Source organism: Cyprinus carpio, chromosome A6, assembly GCF_018340385.1.
Source record: "Cyprinus carpio isolate SPL01 chromosome A6, ASM1834038v1, whole genome shotgun sequence".
In the NCBI taxonomy this organism is placed as follows: domain Eukaryota; kingdom Metazoa; phylum Chordata; class Actinopteri; order Cypriniformes; family Cyprinidae; genus Cyprinus; species Cyprinus carpio.
Genome location: NC_056577.1, coordinates 28,762,077 through 28,782,981, shown reverse-complemented (window position 1 = coordinate 28,782,981; position 20,905 = coordinate 28,762,077). Strand labels below are relative to the sequence as shown.

The following is a 20,905-nucleotide window of genomic DNA, read 5'->3' as shown; positions in this document are numbered from 1 at the left end:
TAAATTTACCACCGAGAAACGCATGACATGCCACCCGATCAAGTCGAGCATGCAGTGGAGTTTCCGGTTGAGCTACCGCATCGGTATCATCCTCGGACTAGGTCTCGAATTGATAAGGTAATATCGACACTATTTTTCTTTTGTTTTTAACCCTCCAGAGCAAAAAAAATAAATATATTATGGTAATGGGAGTTTCGTTTCCGACACGCGTTGTACACGAAAAGACCAATCACAACAGACTTGGCCAGCTGACCAATCAGAGCAGAGTATGGAAGGGAGGGGATCTTTGAATCATTGAAAAATAATTCTAATATTAAATGTATATTCTGAGAAATTACAATGTTTTCTGAACTTGGATGCATTTAAACCTGTTGTTTTGGACTCCAACACAATATTAGGACACTTTAAAATACTATATAACCAGCTCTTTAAAAAGATTTTTAGATGACAAAGTGATTAAAATGCCCTAAAATTACTTTTTAACCCTGAAACAGCTGTATATGGTGCAAAAACAATAATTTACAATTCTCTTCTCTTTTTTAAATTTTTGGATGACAAAGTGACTTAAAAGCCTTAAAATTACTTTTTCCCAAATATTTGTATAATATGGAGGACATAATTGTAACAAAATTTGCAACATTTTTAATCCTCACTTTGAGATGAGATAATTTTCCTCAGTTGCAGAAAAAATGAGCAATGAGCAAACTAATTATTTTCAATTCTGAAAAAGTACAAACTGGATATTGAATTTTTCTTTAAAAAAAAAACAAAAAAAAAACACTCTTACCGTTCTTTTAAGAGATATTATATTATTGTCTGTTCACATAATCATACAGTACATTTCAGACCCATTAACACTCATTTCTCAATCACATTCAAACTCCCTAAATGTAAAGCAATACATCTTCCCAGAAACATACACTGCATGTGTTTCCCAGCTGGTATGCATTTTATTTCAATTGTTTTTCTGAAGGTAATACAGCAACAACAAACTCTGCCAACAGTTCATTCATAAAATCCTCCAGGCTCTGCGCTCTCTCTGTTCCACAGCCAGACCGAACAAATCAGCACTCTCTTCGTGTGCATAGGCGATTTCAGAGCTCTAAGGAGCTGAAATTAAATGATGCATTTGAGATGACCGAGAACTCGGTGCTATATTTCAGACTTCCAGAACAGATTGAGTAGTAACCTGCGTGAGTGGATTTGTTGAGTTTGGTGGTGGAGTACAGGTGCTCAGACGGGCCGTGTAAGGCGTGTGATGGTGGAGGGACAGGCGTTAGTTGGCTTTGGCACGCATCTGCGCTCTCTTGCCCGTCACAGCCTGGAATCCGGTCTTGATGCTGGCGACGGAGCAGCGGGAGTGACACGTCTCACACTGCAGGAAATACAGACGCGTGTCCTTCTGCAAGATTGTTTCAGGAGACCGACACGTGTGGCATGTCACATACTCCTCTGCAAGACAAAAACACATTGCTTAGAATAGGTTTTTTCCCCCATGTAATGCATATTAATAACTACGCAATATTAGTAAATAAATATACTTGGGATGCATATTGAAATTCTGGCAATAAGCCTATTAATATGCTATAGGTGATATAGAGTAATCATATATTATACATGTGCTTGATGGCATGTATGTAATAAAATATAATACCAAACAATATGTTATACTGAAGATACACACATTATTTTTAGATATGTATATAACTTTTAGGATATATGTATCTTGTTAAAAATTGTGTGTGTGTGTGTGTGTGTGTGTGTGTGTGTGTGTGTGTATGTATATATATATATATATATATATATATATATATAAAATAATATTATTATCAGAGGAGCACATAAGTAGTATGCAGGTGCGCATGCGTGACCAAAATAAAAATTGCGCTGTGTAAATAAGTTCAGAGTACCAAAGTGCTCATTTGAGTACCGACATGTTTGACAGCTGTTAATGCACAATTACAATTTTAGATCGACAAACTGTAATATTGTATAAGATTTCTGTTCGAACTGAAAGCATAAAGTCTGCTGCTGTTTTCAAAGCACAATACAAAAGTGTGACATTTCATTCACTGAAGCTCTTCAATCAGCAGCACCAAACCCGGCAGCGCATATAATTACTTTCCGGCAACCCACCAAAATAAAAGCTTGCTGATTTTAGGTTTGAAAATTACAAAAATTTGTTTAATTTAATTAAATTATATTTAATGGGACACACTGTGCGCGGTGTGAGGACCAATCCAAATCTCCAGATGCTCTTTTGAGAACCAGGCTGAAAAACGTATGTGCACCCCTAATTATAATTCTACATATACGATAGTATGAAAATTATTATTTTATTATTCAGTGAACCCCTTATGCCATTTAAATCTGCATAAATAAATAAACAGCATAAATACTGTTTAACATCATTTTTTTTTTTAATTCACCAGTTAAATAAACACTCACTTATGTATCTTCTTAAGACATTCTCTATCTGTTTCTGCTGGAATCTGCCTTTGATGACGAGCTGATTGTTTCCATCTATGGACCCGCTGAAAAGTAAAACAGTGGTAAGTGCATCTCTAAAAATACATACATACATACACACATATACATATATATATATATATATATATATATATATATATATATATATATAGAAACATTTCAGTACTTTAATTTTAGAGAAACACCACCAATTAATTTCTATATTCTTTCCTAATTGCAAAGTTCCTGCTTCAAGCTTCAAGAATTCTGCTCATGTATAAGACTGATCCCTTTCAAAAGTCATCTGTTAATGTCCAGGAGGCAAAATCGATCGGTTTCCTTTCATGTGTCTTCTGAGATTCATGTGGATGAACACAATGAGGTGCTGGAATGAGTGTCGAGCACTGAAATCAGCCTGCTTATCTTTTAATAATGCCTTCTGAAAGCATCACAGGGTCAGTCTCTCCCTCTAGAGCAGCAATGCTTTTCTCAACTGATTCAGGTTTCTCTCTGACATTATGTGAAATGCCTCCAGCAAAAAGTGGAAACAAAGTGTTCTGGTGAAGGGTTCAGTCGCAGAGACGCTGGAAAAATAAACCCAGAGCTTGCCAGACATGGAGACGATTTTTATGCAAGGTTAATAATCATCTGATGAAGAAAAACAACTATTGGTTGAGTGTTGCTGCCCATAAAACAAAATAATAGTTGACTTACAGATTATATGGACAGAAGATCACTACAGGCTCTTTCCACCAACCAGGCACAAAAAAGGCCAAAATTAAGTATTTCATTTTCAGAAAACAGTTAAGAGATGCTAAAACGTCATCTGTGTTAATTAATACTATTTCAAAAAAAAAAAAATTGTCATTCCAAAACATTTTTGCAATAACTATTTAATAATATTTACTGCAATAAATTAAACATCACTTCATCAGATCACATTTTTGAGATTGCTGGAGGTAGAAGTGGCAAAAAAAACATTTTAGGTGCTGAAAACTAGTTACTTGTTAATTGTATGCTAGATAACAAGCATATCAAGTTTATCAAACAGATCTCATAAAAATAAACTTACCTTGTGCCCAACTCTGCCAGCAAAAAAGCCAAGAGATGTTTTGGTTGTCGATGCAAACTAGAAAAAAAAAAAAGAAAAAAAAAAAGGAAGGTAAGGTAAGGTAAAGAACCCTACAAAATAAAGGTTGTGTGTACAAATACATGATTTAATTATTTGTTGCCAGATACCAAAATGCCCAACAATTTAGATTTATTTTACGGGTGTAATGAGGAGTGATCATTCAGAAATGCAAGAACTTTCCAGTTCTTTAGAGCAAAGTCAACTCAAGAAAATGAAGAGTTTCATTACGGCTCTATAAAACAGCTTGACAATATCAATCTCAGACTTACAGTTTGCAGATGTCTGTGAAGTTTACGAAGGAGGTCTTCTTTGTGCCGACCCTGACAACCTGAGGCGGCTTCATCACAAACTTTCTCTTCTCTCCTGCGACCATGTCTGGATTTTTTTCCCGCATGATGTTAAAGACTCTATTCAAAAGCTAAAACAAGGTGATATTATCAATAATAATAAGAACAGATGCAAACAGCCATTATCTAAGGAACATAATGGTACAAACTAAAATTAAGACACTACAAAGATTATTTAGTTTGAAGTTTTCAAGGGGATCAACCTAGGGATGTACCAGATATCACCATACTGGTGTTTATTCAGCTAAAATAGCAACGCTGATATTTGAAACAGTGGTATTAAGTTTCTTTTTCAAAATCATTGATGCATTAATAATGACCACCACTTTTATTTTATCTTATTTTCATCTCATTTCATTTTCATGGTTTAATTAAAACATTTCTTTATTGTCTGTGTGGAATCTATTTCATTTTATCCATCGCACATGCATTTTGATTCTCTACACGCAAGTAATATTGTCCAATAGCTTTTTTTGTTTTATTTAAGCATTATTTTATTTATTTGTAAGGTTTTTAATTTTAAACCTTACCCTGGTTCAAACTAGGCTGCTATCCTGTAGTTGTTTGATTTATGTTTAAGTGTTTTGGACATGGCTTTTAATGGCGAGACTTTTGTAATCCGGCTCTCAAAACTTATATAAAATATCAGATTTAGATTAATCGGACCACTTCTCGGTTATCAGCCAAAATTATTGGTGCATCCCTATAAAATAGCAAAACCACTGCCATGTATGTTAAAAAACAAACAAAATAAAAGCACACACAGATATGCATGTATAAGCTATTGTTTAAAATGAAGACATCATGTATAAGTACTGAGAGACATTCTGATTGTCAAGTGTTACCGGAACATATCCACAGTTTATGTGATGAACTACACCTGTGTGAACTTGACGAGAACTAACTTCATACATCTAATAAATATCATCTTGACACCAGCTGTAATGATTCCAAACAGGTTTCAGAAAAGAGAAAGAAAAGCTGTTCTGCAAACAATTGCACCAGATGGCAGCAGTTTCTGGCCTTTTATCAAGTTATCACCTGAAACAAGTGCATATGTTCTGCACCGCATGTTTAGTAATAAATGTTCCCGTTTACCTCATCATATGTGTAATCTCTCTCCGATCCTGCCCAGGCAGGGCCCATCTGTGTGCTGAATGTGATGTCATCAATGTTTTTACTGTCTTCATCTTCGACACCTTTCACACAAACAGCACAGAATTAGACTGCTAACATTACGTTATAATTATTTACAGAAAAATTACCATCATATTTGCTTTGACTGTCTGTCTCCTCTTGAAAATCTTTAACTTTTCTTGTTTTCTTCTTCCTCATGGGCAGCATTAAGTCATCCTCCTCTTGTGTCTCTGATGGCTCCGTTTCGATCTTCAGCTCCTTTGGAATTTTGCAATTTATTTAATACAATTGCTGTCAGTGCTGAATAGACCAAACGCTTTCATTGTCAAAACATATTTCATTGTGCTATGAAAACAATCCAGAGTTTAACAACTATACATGTGCAAACAATCGACTGACCTTCATTCCTTCTTCAAGCTCGGCATCAAAAATCTTCTCTTTTTTCGACTTCTTTTTCTTTTTCTTCTGGTTAAAGAAGTTTAAGTCATCCAGATCATCTGATGTTTCTGGAACATCACCAAAATAAAATCAAACACAACAAGCCAAACTTTTTGGATTATATTTTACATTTCAATAAACATTCAGTCTGTAAAGAAGAGCTGGTAAATATATTGGATTTTTGCAATAAATATTTATTAATATATTCTATATTTCATTGTTGATGCAAAATCGAACATTTGAACAATACACATATATATATATATTATATATATATATATATATATATATATATATATATATATATATATATATATATATATATATATATATATATATATATATAGAAAAGCTGTAACGTCTCTAGAACAGACAAAACAATATAGGTAAACATCAAAACAATAAAAAAAAAAACAGCCCAGACTGAAAAGTCTCTCAAATAACAATCATAATATAACACGCAATTACAGTTGGAAAGATGCAAACCTTTTTTGCGAATGCCCAAAATAACAATACAGTGTTATTTTAATGAACATTTAAACAAAGGCAATTCATAATGAAATACACATCCAAACTAGAATTTTTAACATGCATAACTTTAATGTGCCCAACATGTAAACAGCTCTCAAAGCTCAACTCCTTGAAAATGCTCGCACCGCTCCAACTGTGAGAAATCATACGTTCTGCAGTTTAGAAGATGCACATGCTCTCACCATGATTTTATTACGATGGATGTCGATTAATTGCACAGCCCTAGCTCTTAATGCGTTTTTTTCTTTTCTTTTTTTTTTACCTTGGCCATTACATGACTTAAGCCAGAAAATTCAGTTTTTCTGCAAAATTTAGTGTGAATTATTTCAAAAACACAGATTTGTAGAATTTTTGTGTCGTTTCACATGCAAAGATTGCTGTTTAATTACTATGCATTGCACGACTGCGTTTTAGTGCCACGTTGAAAAAAAAAAAATCTAAGATTATGAGACTAAGGTCGTAATATTTCGAGAATAAAGTCGAAATGTTACGAGAATAAAGTCGAAATGTTTCGAGAATAAAGTCAAAATATTTCGAGAATAAAGTCAAAATATTTCGAGAATAAAGTCAAAATATTTCGAGAATAAAGTCAAAATATTTCGAGAATAAAGTAGAAATATTACGAGAATAAAGTCAAAATATTTAGAGAATAAAGTAGAAATATTACGAGAATAAAGTCAAAATATTCCAAGAATAAAGTCGAAATGTTACGTGAATAAAGTCGTAATATTACGAGAATAAAGTCAAAATATTTCGAGAATAAAGTAGAAATATTACGAGATTAAAGTCGAAATATTACAAGAATAAAGTCGATATGTTACGGGATTTAAGTCGAAATATTTCGAGAATAAATTCGTAAAACTACGAGAATAAAGTCAAAATATTTCAAGAATAAAGTCGAAATGTTACGAGAATAAAGTCAAAATATTTCGAGAATAAAGTCGAAATGTTACGAGATTAAAGTCGAAATATTACGAGAATAAAGTCGAAATATTACGAGAATAAAGTTGATATGTTACGGGATTTAAGTCGAAATATTTTGAGAATAAATTCGTAAAACTACGAGAATAAAGACAAAATATTTTGAGAATAAAGTCGAAATGTTACGAGAATAAAGTCGAAATGTTACGAGATTAAACTTAAAATATTTCAAGAATAAAGTCGAAATGTTACGAGATTCAAGTCGAAAAGTTTTGAGAATAAAGTCGAAATATAACGAGATTAAAATCAAAATATTAAGAGATTAAAGTTGAAATATTACAAGAATACATTTTCACATATTTGGAATTTTCACAAAGAAAACAGTTTAATTTAATGAATTGTTTCACATAAATACAGTGATATCGATATCTGATCATTAAAGAGCTTGAAAAACACATTATTGTAAGACACACAATTTGTGTTTCGCTATAAAACTGATTTTGAAAGCTGAGACATTAAAAGTAGGTCTATCAAAAGCACGAATCTAATTGCTATTGGGTGGCTGGCTCACTACAAATAATGAATGCAATGGAAGATATGAAATATTTTTTCCAAGCATACTGTCCCCGCGAGTATGGCACATGGTATGATTTCTGCTTATAATCCCACATATATTTGTAGTGTATTAAAAAAAAAAACGTTAAATAAGAGAGCTACAGCACCCCCCGAAGGAATGTCTATTGGGTGTGTGAGCTGATGTTAAGATAAAATGTTGTTCCTGTTCAGTCTGTTAATAAAAATTGCTCGGACGCAACAATATTCAAATCAATCCTGGTGGACTACAATTTCTCCTGGTGCTCTCAATCCGGGACATTTACATGTACAATAAAGGCCTACTCTAAAAATAATATAACTTTAATTTCTACTATTTAAATTCTCGAAACATTTCGACTTTATTCTCGAAACATTTCGACCTTATTCTCTGTAATATTTCGACTTTAATCTCGTAATCTTAGTTTTTTTTTTTTTTCAAACTGCCACTAAAACTCAAAAATATAATTTATATACTTATTCAAAAAAAAAAAAAAAAAAAAAAACATTTTGTGAAAAACACCTTGATTTTGTACAAAAAAAAACATCCAAGTTCACTTTCAGGGTAATTTGCTATTATCCTAAATACATTGAGAACTTATTTAATGGTCACTTAAAACTGCCTTTAAGCTGTTGTTCAAGATCAAATATGCATTGAGATTTTATATATATATATGTTTGTGTGTTTGTGTGTGTGTGTGTGTGTTATACGCCTAGTATATGAATTATAATGGCTGGTAGGAAAAACTGAGGAAAATTGGACATTCTCTGGCCAGGCATGCTGGCTTTGTGTTCTCTACTCAATATTGCTACAGCTATTTAACTAGGCAATCAAAAAGCGGCAACACTAATGCAGAACACAATTGTGATGTGCTTTACCTTTCTTCCTCCCCTCATCTTCATCAAGATCTAACTCTTTCTCCTCGGCCCCATCAGCCTCGGTCTCTTTTATTTCCAGCTGTTGGCCTTCATCTCCCTCTCCTCCATCTTCCTCCAGCATGAAAGGCTTCTTCTTTTTCTTCTTCTTCTTGGTCATAGTGGGATCAAATATCATCTGAAAGGACCACAGCGTGAGTTTAATAATGAGATGACATTGAACAGAGGCTGTCAACAGACATCAGAAAGGTCAAAATGAAGCATGCAAGCATTCATCGACTAATGAGACTAGCCACAACTAATCCTCCTAATCAATGATCATACTAAAGCTCTCTATAAGATAATGTAAACCATGACTAGTTTCAAAATCACAAAATGCTGGAGCATTTGGTCCGAATTTTGGATTGCACAACAAGATTAGATCAATTATCTGGAGTACATGAACTCAAGATTTCATTTACAGCATCTCTTAAAGCATTCATAAAACAGTTTAAATGTTATCATGAAAGAATCACATGACGTAGAAGCTTCTGTGGACAGGTATGACATGGTAATTCTACAGTACTTTGACATATACCATGGTGCTGAAATGTATGTACCATGGTATTTACATGTTACTCCAAGAATAGCATGGCACTTTACTACTTTGGGGTACGTTTTGTAAGGGATACTGCTTTATTAAATAATCTATTTACATGATTCTTTAAGAACACAATGGTAACGTTAATGCCATGTTATGTGTCAAAAAGCAGAATAGAAAATGTCCAAAGAAACCATGGTAGTACCACAGAAACAGCATTACCAAGGTACATCTGCTATATATATATATATATGTGTGTGTGTGTGTGTGTGTGTGTGTGTGTGTGTGTGTGTGTGTGTGTGTGTGTGTGTGTGTGTGTAAAACATGGTAATACCACAGTAAATGCCCCAAAACATGGTCATAGCATGGTCCCGGTCCAAATAATCAAAGTAGTACCATGGTACTCGTCCAAAATAACACGTCTTTGCAACGTTCAAACAACCATGGTATTACCATGGTAAATGTTCAAAGAAACAAAAGCTGTTTGCTTGCTATATAACTAGCTGACAAATGACAAAAAGGTCTAGAAACGACGAGCTGTGCACATGTGTTTCCTCACAGCCTTTACTAGTAGGCCCAACTGTCCTTCTCTTTTGACTGTCTAAATAAATCCATATTAACAGATAATCTTACTAAACAACGATTGTTTACTAACCTCGTCTCCCGACATGGTTTCGACTTATTTTAAAAACGCGGGAAGAAATTATAAACGTTATTACACGCTGTTCCTAACGAAGACCCTTTCTCGATATGCGCGATGCTAGCGACAGGCCGGGCGGGGCTCTGTGCGCATGCGCGATAGATTGGGCTGGCCGCATTGCATGATCGTTGTTGTAGTTCTGGTCTGCAAAACTACGTAGGGGAGACTATGGACAATTTTTATTTCAACCTTTGTTACTCAATGTGTCTCAAACTTTAATATTATCACATTTAACTAATACACTGTGGCACAAAACATGTCATGCATCTCAGCAAGCACTGACAGGGATCACAGAACTCTCCGGTCCCTCCATATGTTTGATCAGATTATTAAAGCTCATGAACCAAAGCCCTTTGTGCTGACAGAACCTTAAGATGTACAACAAACAGATGTACTGGAAGAAAGATTCTTATGTGACACAATAAATCTTTGGAAATGATGCTCAAATTGGTTTCTAATCCGCATGGCTCGAGGAGGTTAAAACCTCATGACTCTAAAGGATTTTACTTGCCCTCACATTCTTTAAATCTACGCTATAATATTCTCAAACCCTTCCTTCAGAGATAAACCAAACCTGGTGCTTTTTTCTTTATTGTTCATACTAGCTTGTGAACCATTTTATTCCTGTAATCTGTTTAAAATTGCAGCGGGATGTCTGGCTCCCAGACAGCTAAAACCCTTTCCTGCTTCCTCCTTTCTGGTCTGCTTTTTCATAACAATGTTATTTGCCGTATGGAGTAGAGAGTTAAATGGTCAGTTTGACTTACTATCTCTCCAAAAATAGTTAGCAACAAAAAACATCACAGTACTTTCCTAAACACCTGTTTGAACTGAAATGTTTCCTGATCCTTGAGGTCATCGTGTGCAGTGAGAGCCTTCTAACATTTAAGGATATTTAAATTGCTATAATAAGTCATATAACAGGTTGTTTAATGTATGGATTGGGTTGTACAGTTTAAAGACTTTAAGGTTTGTTTCTCAAGAGCCACAGCTAGTCATGGTCTATGTAATAAATCACAGACAGGGGCGTTGCACATGATCCCGGGCCCTATATGCATAGGCAGTCCTGATGGCATAGGCAGTCGCCCCCACCCCCTCCCCTGAAAATATCCAGGTAAAAAAAAATATATTCCAGACTTTTCAAGGGCCCCCTCTTCCTTTGGGGCCCTGCTAATCAGTACTGGTTTTACCCCCAGTCCAACGCCCCTGATCACAGACAGTATACATGCTACTGGAGGCCAGCAGTGGATCAGGAGTGTTTTCAGGGTATGTATCATTTACCTAAGGGGTGGAACACTGCTAATCTATGCATTCTCCATTCTATATTTGCTCAGTGCAGTTCGATTTTCAGTAAAAGAGCTGTTGCACTCTTACCACAAGCCGTGAAGTGAAGTGAAAGAAAATTTATTCATGTGTAAATCTGCTTATAGGAAATAAGTAGTTTATGCTTTCTGAGCATGGGAGGGAAGAGAAATCCGGACAAGAAAATCCAATATGTGCAGAAGGTAAAAAAATGTCTTATTCCTTCTCTTTGACTCTCTCTCTCTCTCTCTTGCTCTCTCTCTCTCTCTCTCTCTCTCTCTCTCTCTCGCTCGCTCTTAATTTGATGTATTTTCATAGCTTATCATGAACGTTACATGGGGACCTTATTTGAACGTGTATTATACATTCAGCTAATGGCTTCACAAATTTGACATTACTGCTTTTGAGAGTTGTAAAATTACAAATGCATTTTTAATGTAATAAATCTTTGTTACTTTAGTTCTCGTAGAGACTGAGCCTTGCTTTTAGACTAGAAAAAGAACATATACACATTACTAATCAAAACACATATGCCAAGATGTCTTATTTTCATTACAGGCCCATTTCAAGTTTATATGTATAGCATTAGCAATGGTGAAGCTGAAAATATACAGAGTGTCATGGGCTTCGGAGAACAGCGAGAAGTCTGCAAAACCTTAAATCAGGTAGACAGATTTGACAGATAGTGAACAGTGCTGCTATTTAGCGTCTGTGGGCACTTATTCACATGCCAGGCAGTTTTCCATTGATCTCAGAGACATATTGTTCTGTGATTTCTGAAACTGAATCGCAATAAGGCTTTGAAACTAAATGTAAGATGTTGAAATCAAAGGTTTCTCGACCCAAACGACATAATAGCTTCAACTATGTTGAAAATGGAAACACATGTACTGTAGAATCACTCATCACAAAATATACTGTCTTTTCTGTGATGTGGACATTTCTGTTTCATATACTTCACTTCATTTTCAGAAATGTATAATCTTACGTTATAAAAGAAAACACTTTAAAAGCCTTTTTCCAAATCTCACATTTCAAAATCAAGTTCCAAGTGTATCAAACAATAAATCGCAAACTTTGACATTTTTAATAAATTAAAATTTTATTGTCGTAATAGATGAAATAAGCAACATAATAAACAACATTTCATTTTAGATTTTGTCAATGTGTTTTTAGCTTTGTAAGTCACATATTCTCACTGAAATATGAGATTTTGCAAAAATACTTTTTACTTGTTTTCTTTTAGATAACATAGGATATACAAAAGATAAAAGATGTTTCAGTGAGAATATGCGACCAACAAAACTAAAAACACATTGACAAAATATAAACTAAAACATTTTTTTTTTTATCATATCAACAATCAAATTTTCACTCATTAAAAATGTCAAATTTTGTGATTCATTGTTTGAAACACTTGGACCCTAATTTCACAGAAGAGTAAAACTGAAATATAAATATTTTATATTAGAATATTTCTAGTTTTATATTAAATTGGATTTCAATATCATACATGTGCAAAGCACATTTTCTGAATATAGCATTTTTAATTAAATTAAATAATTAAAATTAACAAAAAATTCTATTGATCAAAATGTCTTTAAAAAACTCTCTTTAAACATGTTCATAATGAATTCTGCATAAAGAAAAGAGCTCATAATGATGAAATGATTCAGCTACCCTTTAAATGTTCCGTCAAATTATAAATATAAATTCTGATCTCTAGTTGTAATCTCAGAACAGTAACATATGTGATAATCTAAGATTAAATATGCAGCCAAAATCACCTTAATAAAGGACAAAAAAAGAATAATTTTAAGTGTTACAGACAACAAAATATTAGGAAAAGCAAATGCTGGAAATACGTTAAAATATGCAGGATCCTGTGCTGAAAATTTGTTTATATTAAATCACTGCATGTTTAACTGACTTGTAACAGACTTCAGTTGTTACCATGTGCTCCAAACTATTGTTCTTGGGAGGAAGAGAATGATAAATTTATAATATCATTTTTTATATAACTTTTTTTAGCTTTTTTTTAGCTTTAACTTAATCAAACTGACTATACAACCAGTTTATTACCTTAGCAATTTAGCACGAGCTTATAAAATATGAGACATTCGTGACTTACATAGTGAGACAAGAGAATCAGTTCAAAGCCTGATCTTTCTCAATAAAATAAAATGAAATAAAAAAAAGCAAAATCACTTGCTACCCAGTGATCACCATGCATTTTCATTTTATAGAAAAGTGTGTTTTACATTTTTATAATATATTGAAACATATTTAATTGAGAGGCAAGACTGCATATGATAATAAGACTTGTTTTCAGATAATATATTTTTAATTAGCATTTTTTTTATAAACCATTAGCAAACTGTTTTCTTGTTTTAAGCAATAATAGGATAATACTCAGTATTTTGGAGATACTATTATAGTTTTTATTACTAATTAGAATACTCTTTTTATATTTTATGTTTCGGTTCTAGTAATTTTGTTGTGTTTTTGTCATTTTTCTTTTTTTATATCTATATAGTTTTCATTCTTTTTTATTTCTGTTTTAGCTTAAGTGTTTTTAGTACATCTAGATAAACTAAGTTAAAATGAGAAATGTTGCCTTGACAACTAGCTGAAATAAAATAAATGTACAAATAAAAATAAATATTTTTAAAATATAAAATAAAAAATAAAAAATATATATTTTCGTTCAAGTTTGTTTCTTTCAAGAAATGAAAATTGTTTTCAGTGTAAATTTTTAGCTCATAGATCGTAAAAGTCTTACAATCTGGAGGATCCAAAACATGATCATGCTACAGTGTAATTTAAGTCATCTGTACAAGATGGTGAAAACATTTAACTTTCATGTTTTTTCTCCTATTAGAATCATTGTTGAGTTGTTTGGGTTCAGCTTTTGTGGTTATGCTTTTGTACAACACATCTGGTGGATTTTCGCCATTATGAATTCTCATGGGGGAGCATTAAAGCTGGAGCAGCCCAGAAGACAAAGCTGGTGTTAATGACAGAAAATAAGTGACTAAGAAACACATGCTTTCTTAGCTTGTCCAGACCCTGTCAAACCAGCCTTATGGCATGTCTTCATTCCGGACAATTCAAAGGTTTCCCAAATCCCTTGAGAGCAATGTTCGGCACTCACTCAGTTGGCTTTTCCACTTCCATGGCTTTCATTTTACAATCATTACCCAAGTCTCTGGCAGCAGCCAGATGAGCAAACAATGGATGTAATTACCCAATATACTTGAATACTCTGGCCATTGAGCCAGCCAGAAAACAAGGAAAAATCAAGACTGACATGATTGTTTCTTTGAAGCATTTTTACAGATTTGATTTGTCACTTTAAAGTCAACATAAAATAACATACGCAACCTTACTTCCGTAATGTGACAGTGTTTAGGAAAATGGGATATACTCAACAATAAAATGTTCACTCGCAGAAGAAAAGACACAAAGCTGACACCGGGGCAGTATGTACAAAAGCTAAAATGTACACCTTTGTACCTTATTTAACCTTAAATGTTACATATTAGTACATTAAAGGCATATTAGCAGTGTTGGGGAAAGTTACTTTTAAAAGTAATGCATTACAATATTGCTTTACTCCCTAAAAAAGTAACTAGTTACCTTTTATAGAAAGTAATGTGACACGTTAATTTTGCATTAATTTTTCTCATCCAGGCTGAGATTACTTCTTTGTTTTTTAATATAAAATGTTCTATTTTTGGCAAAGGTAAAAGCCTTTGACAGCAAAATTGAAATGAATACAGTAAGTCTCAGGCTGAAGGAAATGTAGATTCGCGTCTGTACAGTAGATTGTGCAGCTCAAACAAACCCTTCAGCTGTGCAGCCATAACTCAGATGTTACAGTATGTTTATCTAAAGTCATTTTTGCTTATTAGTATGGATAAATTGGATCATCGAATGTCAGCAACAAAGACATTGGTAAATAAAATGGGATTAAATACATTGCAGGTTTGTGTCATATTCTAAATTTGCATTTCACTGTTTTTATTCATTTTGGAGAATACTGAATCTGTATTTGTCCAAATTAGATGAGCAAAATGCATGTTCACATTTCGTCTAGCTAGTTTTCACAGCGCACACAACGCCTCTGCACTTACTCCTGATTTCTCTCAGCATTGGAGAGATCAGTCAATAAATGGGAACACAAAGTAACTGGTGTCACGTATTTACACGTATGTAAATTAAAAAGTAATGTGCCACTTCACTAGTCACTAGTCAGAATTATCTATTTACATAACTCGAGTTACCCCGAACACTGCATATTATTACCTTTTGAAATGACACCGCCCTTTTTTCTGTGAGTGGAATTTTATAGAAAATGTAGTAAAATTAATATTTCACATTCATTCCATCCTATTTATTGATATGCATAAAGCAGTATTGTATCTGTGGGTGGGCTTTTCTATTGTTCATTTCTGTGTTTATCGCACACCATCAGTTCACACTGAATCTATTTGTAACATCTGGGCCTTTTCTTTGGAAAACAATGTTTACCAGTACATGATTTTGTTATGAGCTTTTGCTTCAAAGGTCAGAAGTAATTTCAAAATGTAACTCTAAAGACAAAATAGGTTTCCTAATGGCCAAATGTGATTTTAAATTCACTGGACATACTTCAGGGCTCAGAAAAGTAATTATAGCGTCATCTGCTGGTCAAAATGTTCCTTTCCACTTTAAACGTGTCTTTTCATTTAGTCTCTTGATATTGTGCAGCTGTACTGAAACTGTGGTTGAAGGTGTAATGAAATGCCTTAAGCGTAACATTGTATTAAATCAGATAAAAAAAAAAGCATGCATGCAACAGATCCATATCAAATAAAGATCCAAATGCATGTTCTTTTGAAAATTTGTTCAGATTATCTTGTAACAATCATACCTTGCCCTGAGAGGAAAACAAAGTCAATTCTTGTTGTTTTCTGTGTGTAATTATTGATTATGTCATGTGCCTGCATCGGATCTGATGACATTTAAGTCACAAATCAAAAACAGGCTATCGTGTGTGTGTGTGTGTGTGTGTGTGTGTGTGTTTGTGTGTGAATATTGTTCAGAAATAACTCTCAGGGTTTTCTCTCACAAACACACACTGTGTCCCTAAAAAGTGTTTGCAGACTTTATATCTGAATGTCGTTGCATTAGGTAACAAAATATCAAAGCATGTGGCATCTGTGCTTTTCTGAACCTTTTTTGTGCAAGTGTTGTTTGATGATTTAGATTAGGGTAGTTCTTCACATTGAACATGTTCCATTAATGTCTGGACGGTGACAAAAGCTTTCATTTGAACTGTATATCTACTGACAAAAGTGTGTTTCTGACATCCATTCGTACATTTTTAAGTGTGAAATGTTTAAATATGTTTTCGGGCAACACTCTTGCTATCTCTTCGTACACATACTTATCCTTTACCCTTTCTATTTTTTCATGTCTGTCTCTCTCCCTCTGTCCCGTCTGGGCGTGTGGATCCGCCCCTGCTTAATTTTACAACATTTCCCCCCCTTCAAAATCCCCCCCACAAAAAACTCTCTCACACATCTCTCTCACACTCACAACAGGAGCAGCGAAGAATATCTCAAGCCAGCAACACAAAGGGAAAACAGGGGGCCCCAATACTCACCAGGACAGGTCAGTTTGTAAATTCCCAACAACGACTCCTGAAGATTACCATGGGTAGTTTCGCTTTTGAATGCACCCTGAAAGAGGATATAAAGAAAACACGAGATTGTCAGAAACAGGAGGTTGAACATGGTGAGACATGATGAATTATGATCAAATGCCACTAGAAATACTGTAAACTGGAACTGTAGCTTTACTTGTGAACTTGTAAGTCATTTGTGGGCGATTTTTTCTTGACCGTTGGAATTAATATTGAACTTAACAGTCATTCTTGTTTTCTTGGTACGTGCTATTTGGCCTACTACTAAAAATGACTCCATTGCCAGTCGGAGAAGTGGTTTTGCGCAAAATCTAGAGGTTATAATTTTAACTAGCTTTAAATTGCTCTGATAGATGTATTTTGGATGTGTATTTTGTGTACGATGACATAAAGGAATGTTTTATGCTTATGTTTGTTTCATTTCTTATTTCTGCAAATTTTCACAATGATTTGAGCTCCAGTTTGGATAAAGTTGACCTCTTAAAGCTAATTCATAAAGGCTAGTTCTGTCTATTGTTTTCTTTTTTCTTTTCTCACTTTGTTTGTTTGTTTAGGGGTTTAAAATGGAAAAGCCTTTAAAGTTTGAACATCCAGTTTTGCACCGAAATGTATGGCTACTTCTGTATGTGTATGTGTGTGATTATTACTAAATCTGCAGCTTTTTGTTTGATGTTTGTGTTTGAAACTATTGTCTCGTGCAGGGTGAAGTCTTAATATGAATCCGTCATTGTTGCTGTGCTGTGTGCTGCTCTGTTTAGCCTGCTGTGTTATGGTACACACACACATGATTATTGAGGAACAATACAGATCCAACCAAACAACCATCAGCTTACAAGCAAATAACCAAACAGATGCACCTTCTGTGCTCATAGTCGGTAAGGCGAGAAACTAAATGATGATGATTCTTAATCATGAACAGTAAAAGGAAATTGCTTAAAAATGGTTAACAGAAACTTCCAGCCAAGTGCTAAGTTTTTCTTTCTTAATAATTCATATCAGTATCATTCTCCATTGTACACTTCTAGATGTTACTAATAGAAACTTGAATAAACTTGATATTTGTTTTCTGTTATCAGGGCTTTCAAAAACACCCAAGAAGAGCAAGAAAATGGAAAAGAAACCAAAAAAGGTTTGTAAAGTTAGATGTCATATTCATTTATGGCTACCGCTTTAATACATTTGTTCCACACATGAGAAGCTGCAAAATCACAAAGATATTTCAGTTAGGGTGTTTAATTTAGTTTATGGTAATTTAAATTATGTTTAAAACGAATATGCTGATAATAAAAAAAAAATAAAAAGGCGGAAAACTGTTCCACATATTTTATTCAGTCTATAGGCTTGTATCAATATTAACATATTTTAAGTTAAAGATGATAAAATTAATAATTTATTTATTATATTAAGGGAATTATAGATATATGTTTAGGCTATTAAAATATTTTTATAGATTTTAAATGGCTGTTTTGGGTTAAGTACAGCATTCTGTGGCGGAAATTACATTTTAGATATTTTTTTGATTTAATATGGTATGCTCCTTTGTTTTGCTAATTCCATAGCTTGCATTTTACACAATTAACATTTCCCCACTTTTAAAATAGGACAAAATTGATCGGATATTACGTGATATTTAGCGTAGGATCTGTTTCTGCTCACATCACGCGTCAGGCTCTTCTCTGGCACTTTTGTCTCCTTGGTAACCAAGTAGCGGCAGGAACTTAACAAGGGTGCTAAACTCGTAATTCATGCTAAACTTTTAAACATTTTCGCAATAAATAATGAATTAGTTCGTGTTTATTTTGTTATTTTTAATAACACATAGGCTATAAAGTGCCAGAAGCTAAAGAACCTCATATGAACGTAAACCTTCATTTGGTATGTTTCAGAAATTCAGCAGCCGTGTGAAGAGACCTCCGCCGCCGCCGAACTGCGTCCCGCTCTGGAGCAGCTGCAAGACGCCGAACGCGGTGTGCTGCGATCAGTGCGCCTTCTGCCACTGCCGCCTGTTCAAGACCGTCTGCTACTGCCGCATGGGTTACCCGAACTGCTGAACACCCGCATGGAGGATGCCGGGACTGTCCCGAATATAACGGCATCTTTTATAAAAACCCTGTGGGATTATGAAACCGAGTATTAGTGCGCTCCATCATATAATCGGAGATTTCCTGACCAGATATAGCTACCGACAGTCAGAAGCGCTCGGGAATAAGGGAGAGCCACCTCGGTGATTACCAAAATACTTCAAACCAATTTTCATTTAATTATAAATCTATTTTAAAATGTTCATATTAATGAAAAGAATTTTAACTTTACGTTGTAAGCACTTTATGGGGAGAAAAAAAACGTTAAAGCATCCGGTTCTGACCTGTAATGTTTGAGCTGCTATAGAGAAGAAAACAAAAACAAAAAAAAGGGGGGAAATCACCATGACAACCAGTTGCTGTCGGTGTTTACAATAAAACCGCCAAGACTCTCAACAACAAGTAAAACAGAAATAAATATGTACTTAAAACCACAGAATCCAAGAGCTTATCTAATAAGATTATTTTACAAAAAAAGCAAAAACAGTTTTGGCGAATTTATGTAGGCCTGTGTATAATTTGGTGATGGCTTTGGATGTAATGGTGATTGTTTTAAATGAATGGGGAATGTTTGGGTTGAAAGACGAACTAAATGAGTAGTTATTGGAACGATTTAAAAAAAAAATACGTTTCTGTAAATTAATGTACAGAAAATTGTAGATGCAATGTCTATCATTATTATTGATTCAAACATGAATGAATCAAGACCAGTTTCAGATTTAAAAACGCGGGAGAAACGTTGCAGAATGTGGCGCTTTTAATTGTACAAATTCAAAAATAACATTTTATAACATTAACATATGATTCAAATAATAAAGATTTATACGTGTAATTTGTCTGCTGAATTCTGATTTATGAAAATGCTCTTACTAGCTTTTTTTGACCACTTGCAAAAATCATGTTACAACTTGACTGAGTTCTGATCTTTTAGTTTGGAGGACAGAATTAGTCTACCCAAAATATTCCCTTTAAAGATTTTAAACCAACATAATTAAACAAGCTTTAGTTTATTGTTTATAAATGTTATCGAAATAATGTCTCTCTCTCTCTCTCTCTCTCTCTCTCTCTCTCTCTCTGTGTGTGTGTGTGTGTGTGTGTGTGTGTGTGTGTGTGTACATGTTATTTCTATCCCGGTGGGGACTTAAACCTGAATACACAGCGAATCGACTCGTGTCACCTTGGGGACCTAAACTGAGGTCTCCATGGGGAAACAAGCTTATAAGTCATACAGAATGCCTTTATTTTTATTTTTTGAGAATGTAAAAATGCATAAAGTTTTCTCTGAGGGGTAGGTTTAGGTGTAGGGCGATAGAAAAAAAAACATTAAGCCAGTGAGACAAGGAGAGTAAACCAGACGTGTGTGTGTGTGTGTGTGTGTGTGTGTATGTATATATATATATATATATATATATATATATATATATATATATATATATATATATATATATATATATATATATACATTCTTCTAAAGCTTACTTATGGTGAAGTGCTTTCTCAAAAATCATCCAATGAGTGATTTCACTGCATGATAGGGTTAAGGCAAACCATTGTAATATTCTTTAATGGAAACAGCAGGCCCCATGACAGAAACAATACTTTGAGATTTAAAGGGAACTGATAGACGTAGGCTATACCTTAAATTAACTTTATAATAAAAAATAAAAAACAAAAAACTTTATTATAGTACTTATTATTATTGCTTGTACATGTACACATGCATCTTTGGGAAGTTGACATAACATATCCATGAGTTTTTTTTTTTATTATTATTATAATTATTCAAATCAACATCAAGAAAAAAAAGGTGTATTTTGAGTACTTCAGTGCATACCCCTTTTTTTCCATATCGGTCACATTCTGTGACTACCAAGTGAACTAATTCTAAAGCCGTTGATATAAACAATTTCTACATGTAGTCTGTAATTTAATGAAGTCATAAAACTGCATGCATAAAGAAAAATATATATATAAAAATGCTGTGTAAATTTTAACTGAAGTTAAGCATGGCACACCAACTGAGTATAGCATCCCAAAAGGTCTCAGTTAAAATGTCTTGCTTTAAAGACAACTGATTATGCAAAGCAAGATCAAAGTGTAAGGACACCATT

The 20,905-nt window shown here is 33.9% G+C and overlaps 2 protein-coding genes across 3 annotated transcripts; one reads left to right on the top strand and one right to left on the bottom strand.

The window, feature by feature from the left end:
- Nucleotides 1-789: 789 nt before the first annotated feature.
- On the bottom strand, nt 790-9,835 carry LOC109091593 (eukaryotic translation initiation factor 2 subunit 2-like). The gene is made up of 9 exons (XM_042758888.1): nt 9,678-9,835; nt 8,446-8,620; nt 5,485-5,591; nt 5,214-5,343; nt 5,047-5,147; nt 3,871-4,019; nt 3,542-3,598; nt 2,449-2,534; nt 790-1,452 (listed from the first exon to the last, which is right to left on the bottom strand). The coding sequence occupies exons 1-9, from the start codon at nt 9,690-9,692 to the stop codon at nt 1,277-1,279; spliced, it is 996 nt and encodes a 331-aa protein (XP_042614822.1). The 5' UTR covers nt 9,693-9,835; the 3' UTR covers nt 790-1,276.
- Nucleotides 9,836-16,622: 6,787 nt separating this feature from the next.
- On the top strand, nt 16,623-19,767 carry LOC109091599 (agouti-signaling protein-like). 2 transcript variants are annotated; one of them, XM_042758891.1, is made up of 4 exons: nt 16,623-16,682; nt 17,415-17,588; nt 17,790-17,842; nt 18,600-19,767. In XM_042758891.1, exons 2-4 carry the CDS (start codon nt 17,429-17,431, stop codon nt 18,762-18,764), a joined length of 378 nt encoding a protein of 125 aa, XP_042614825.1. In that variant the 5' UTR covers nt 16,623-16,682; nt 17,415-17,428; the 3' UTR covers nt 18,765-19,767. The 2 variants fall into 2 exon arrangements, with proteins under 2 accessions (XP_042614825.1, XP_018960926.1); XM_019105381.2 differs by having other exon boundaries at nt 16,629-16,805.
- Nucleotides 19,768-20,905: the final 1,138 nt, after the last annotated feature.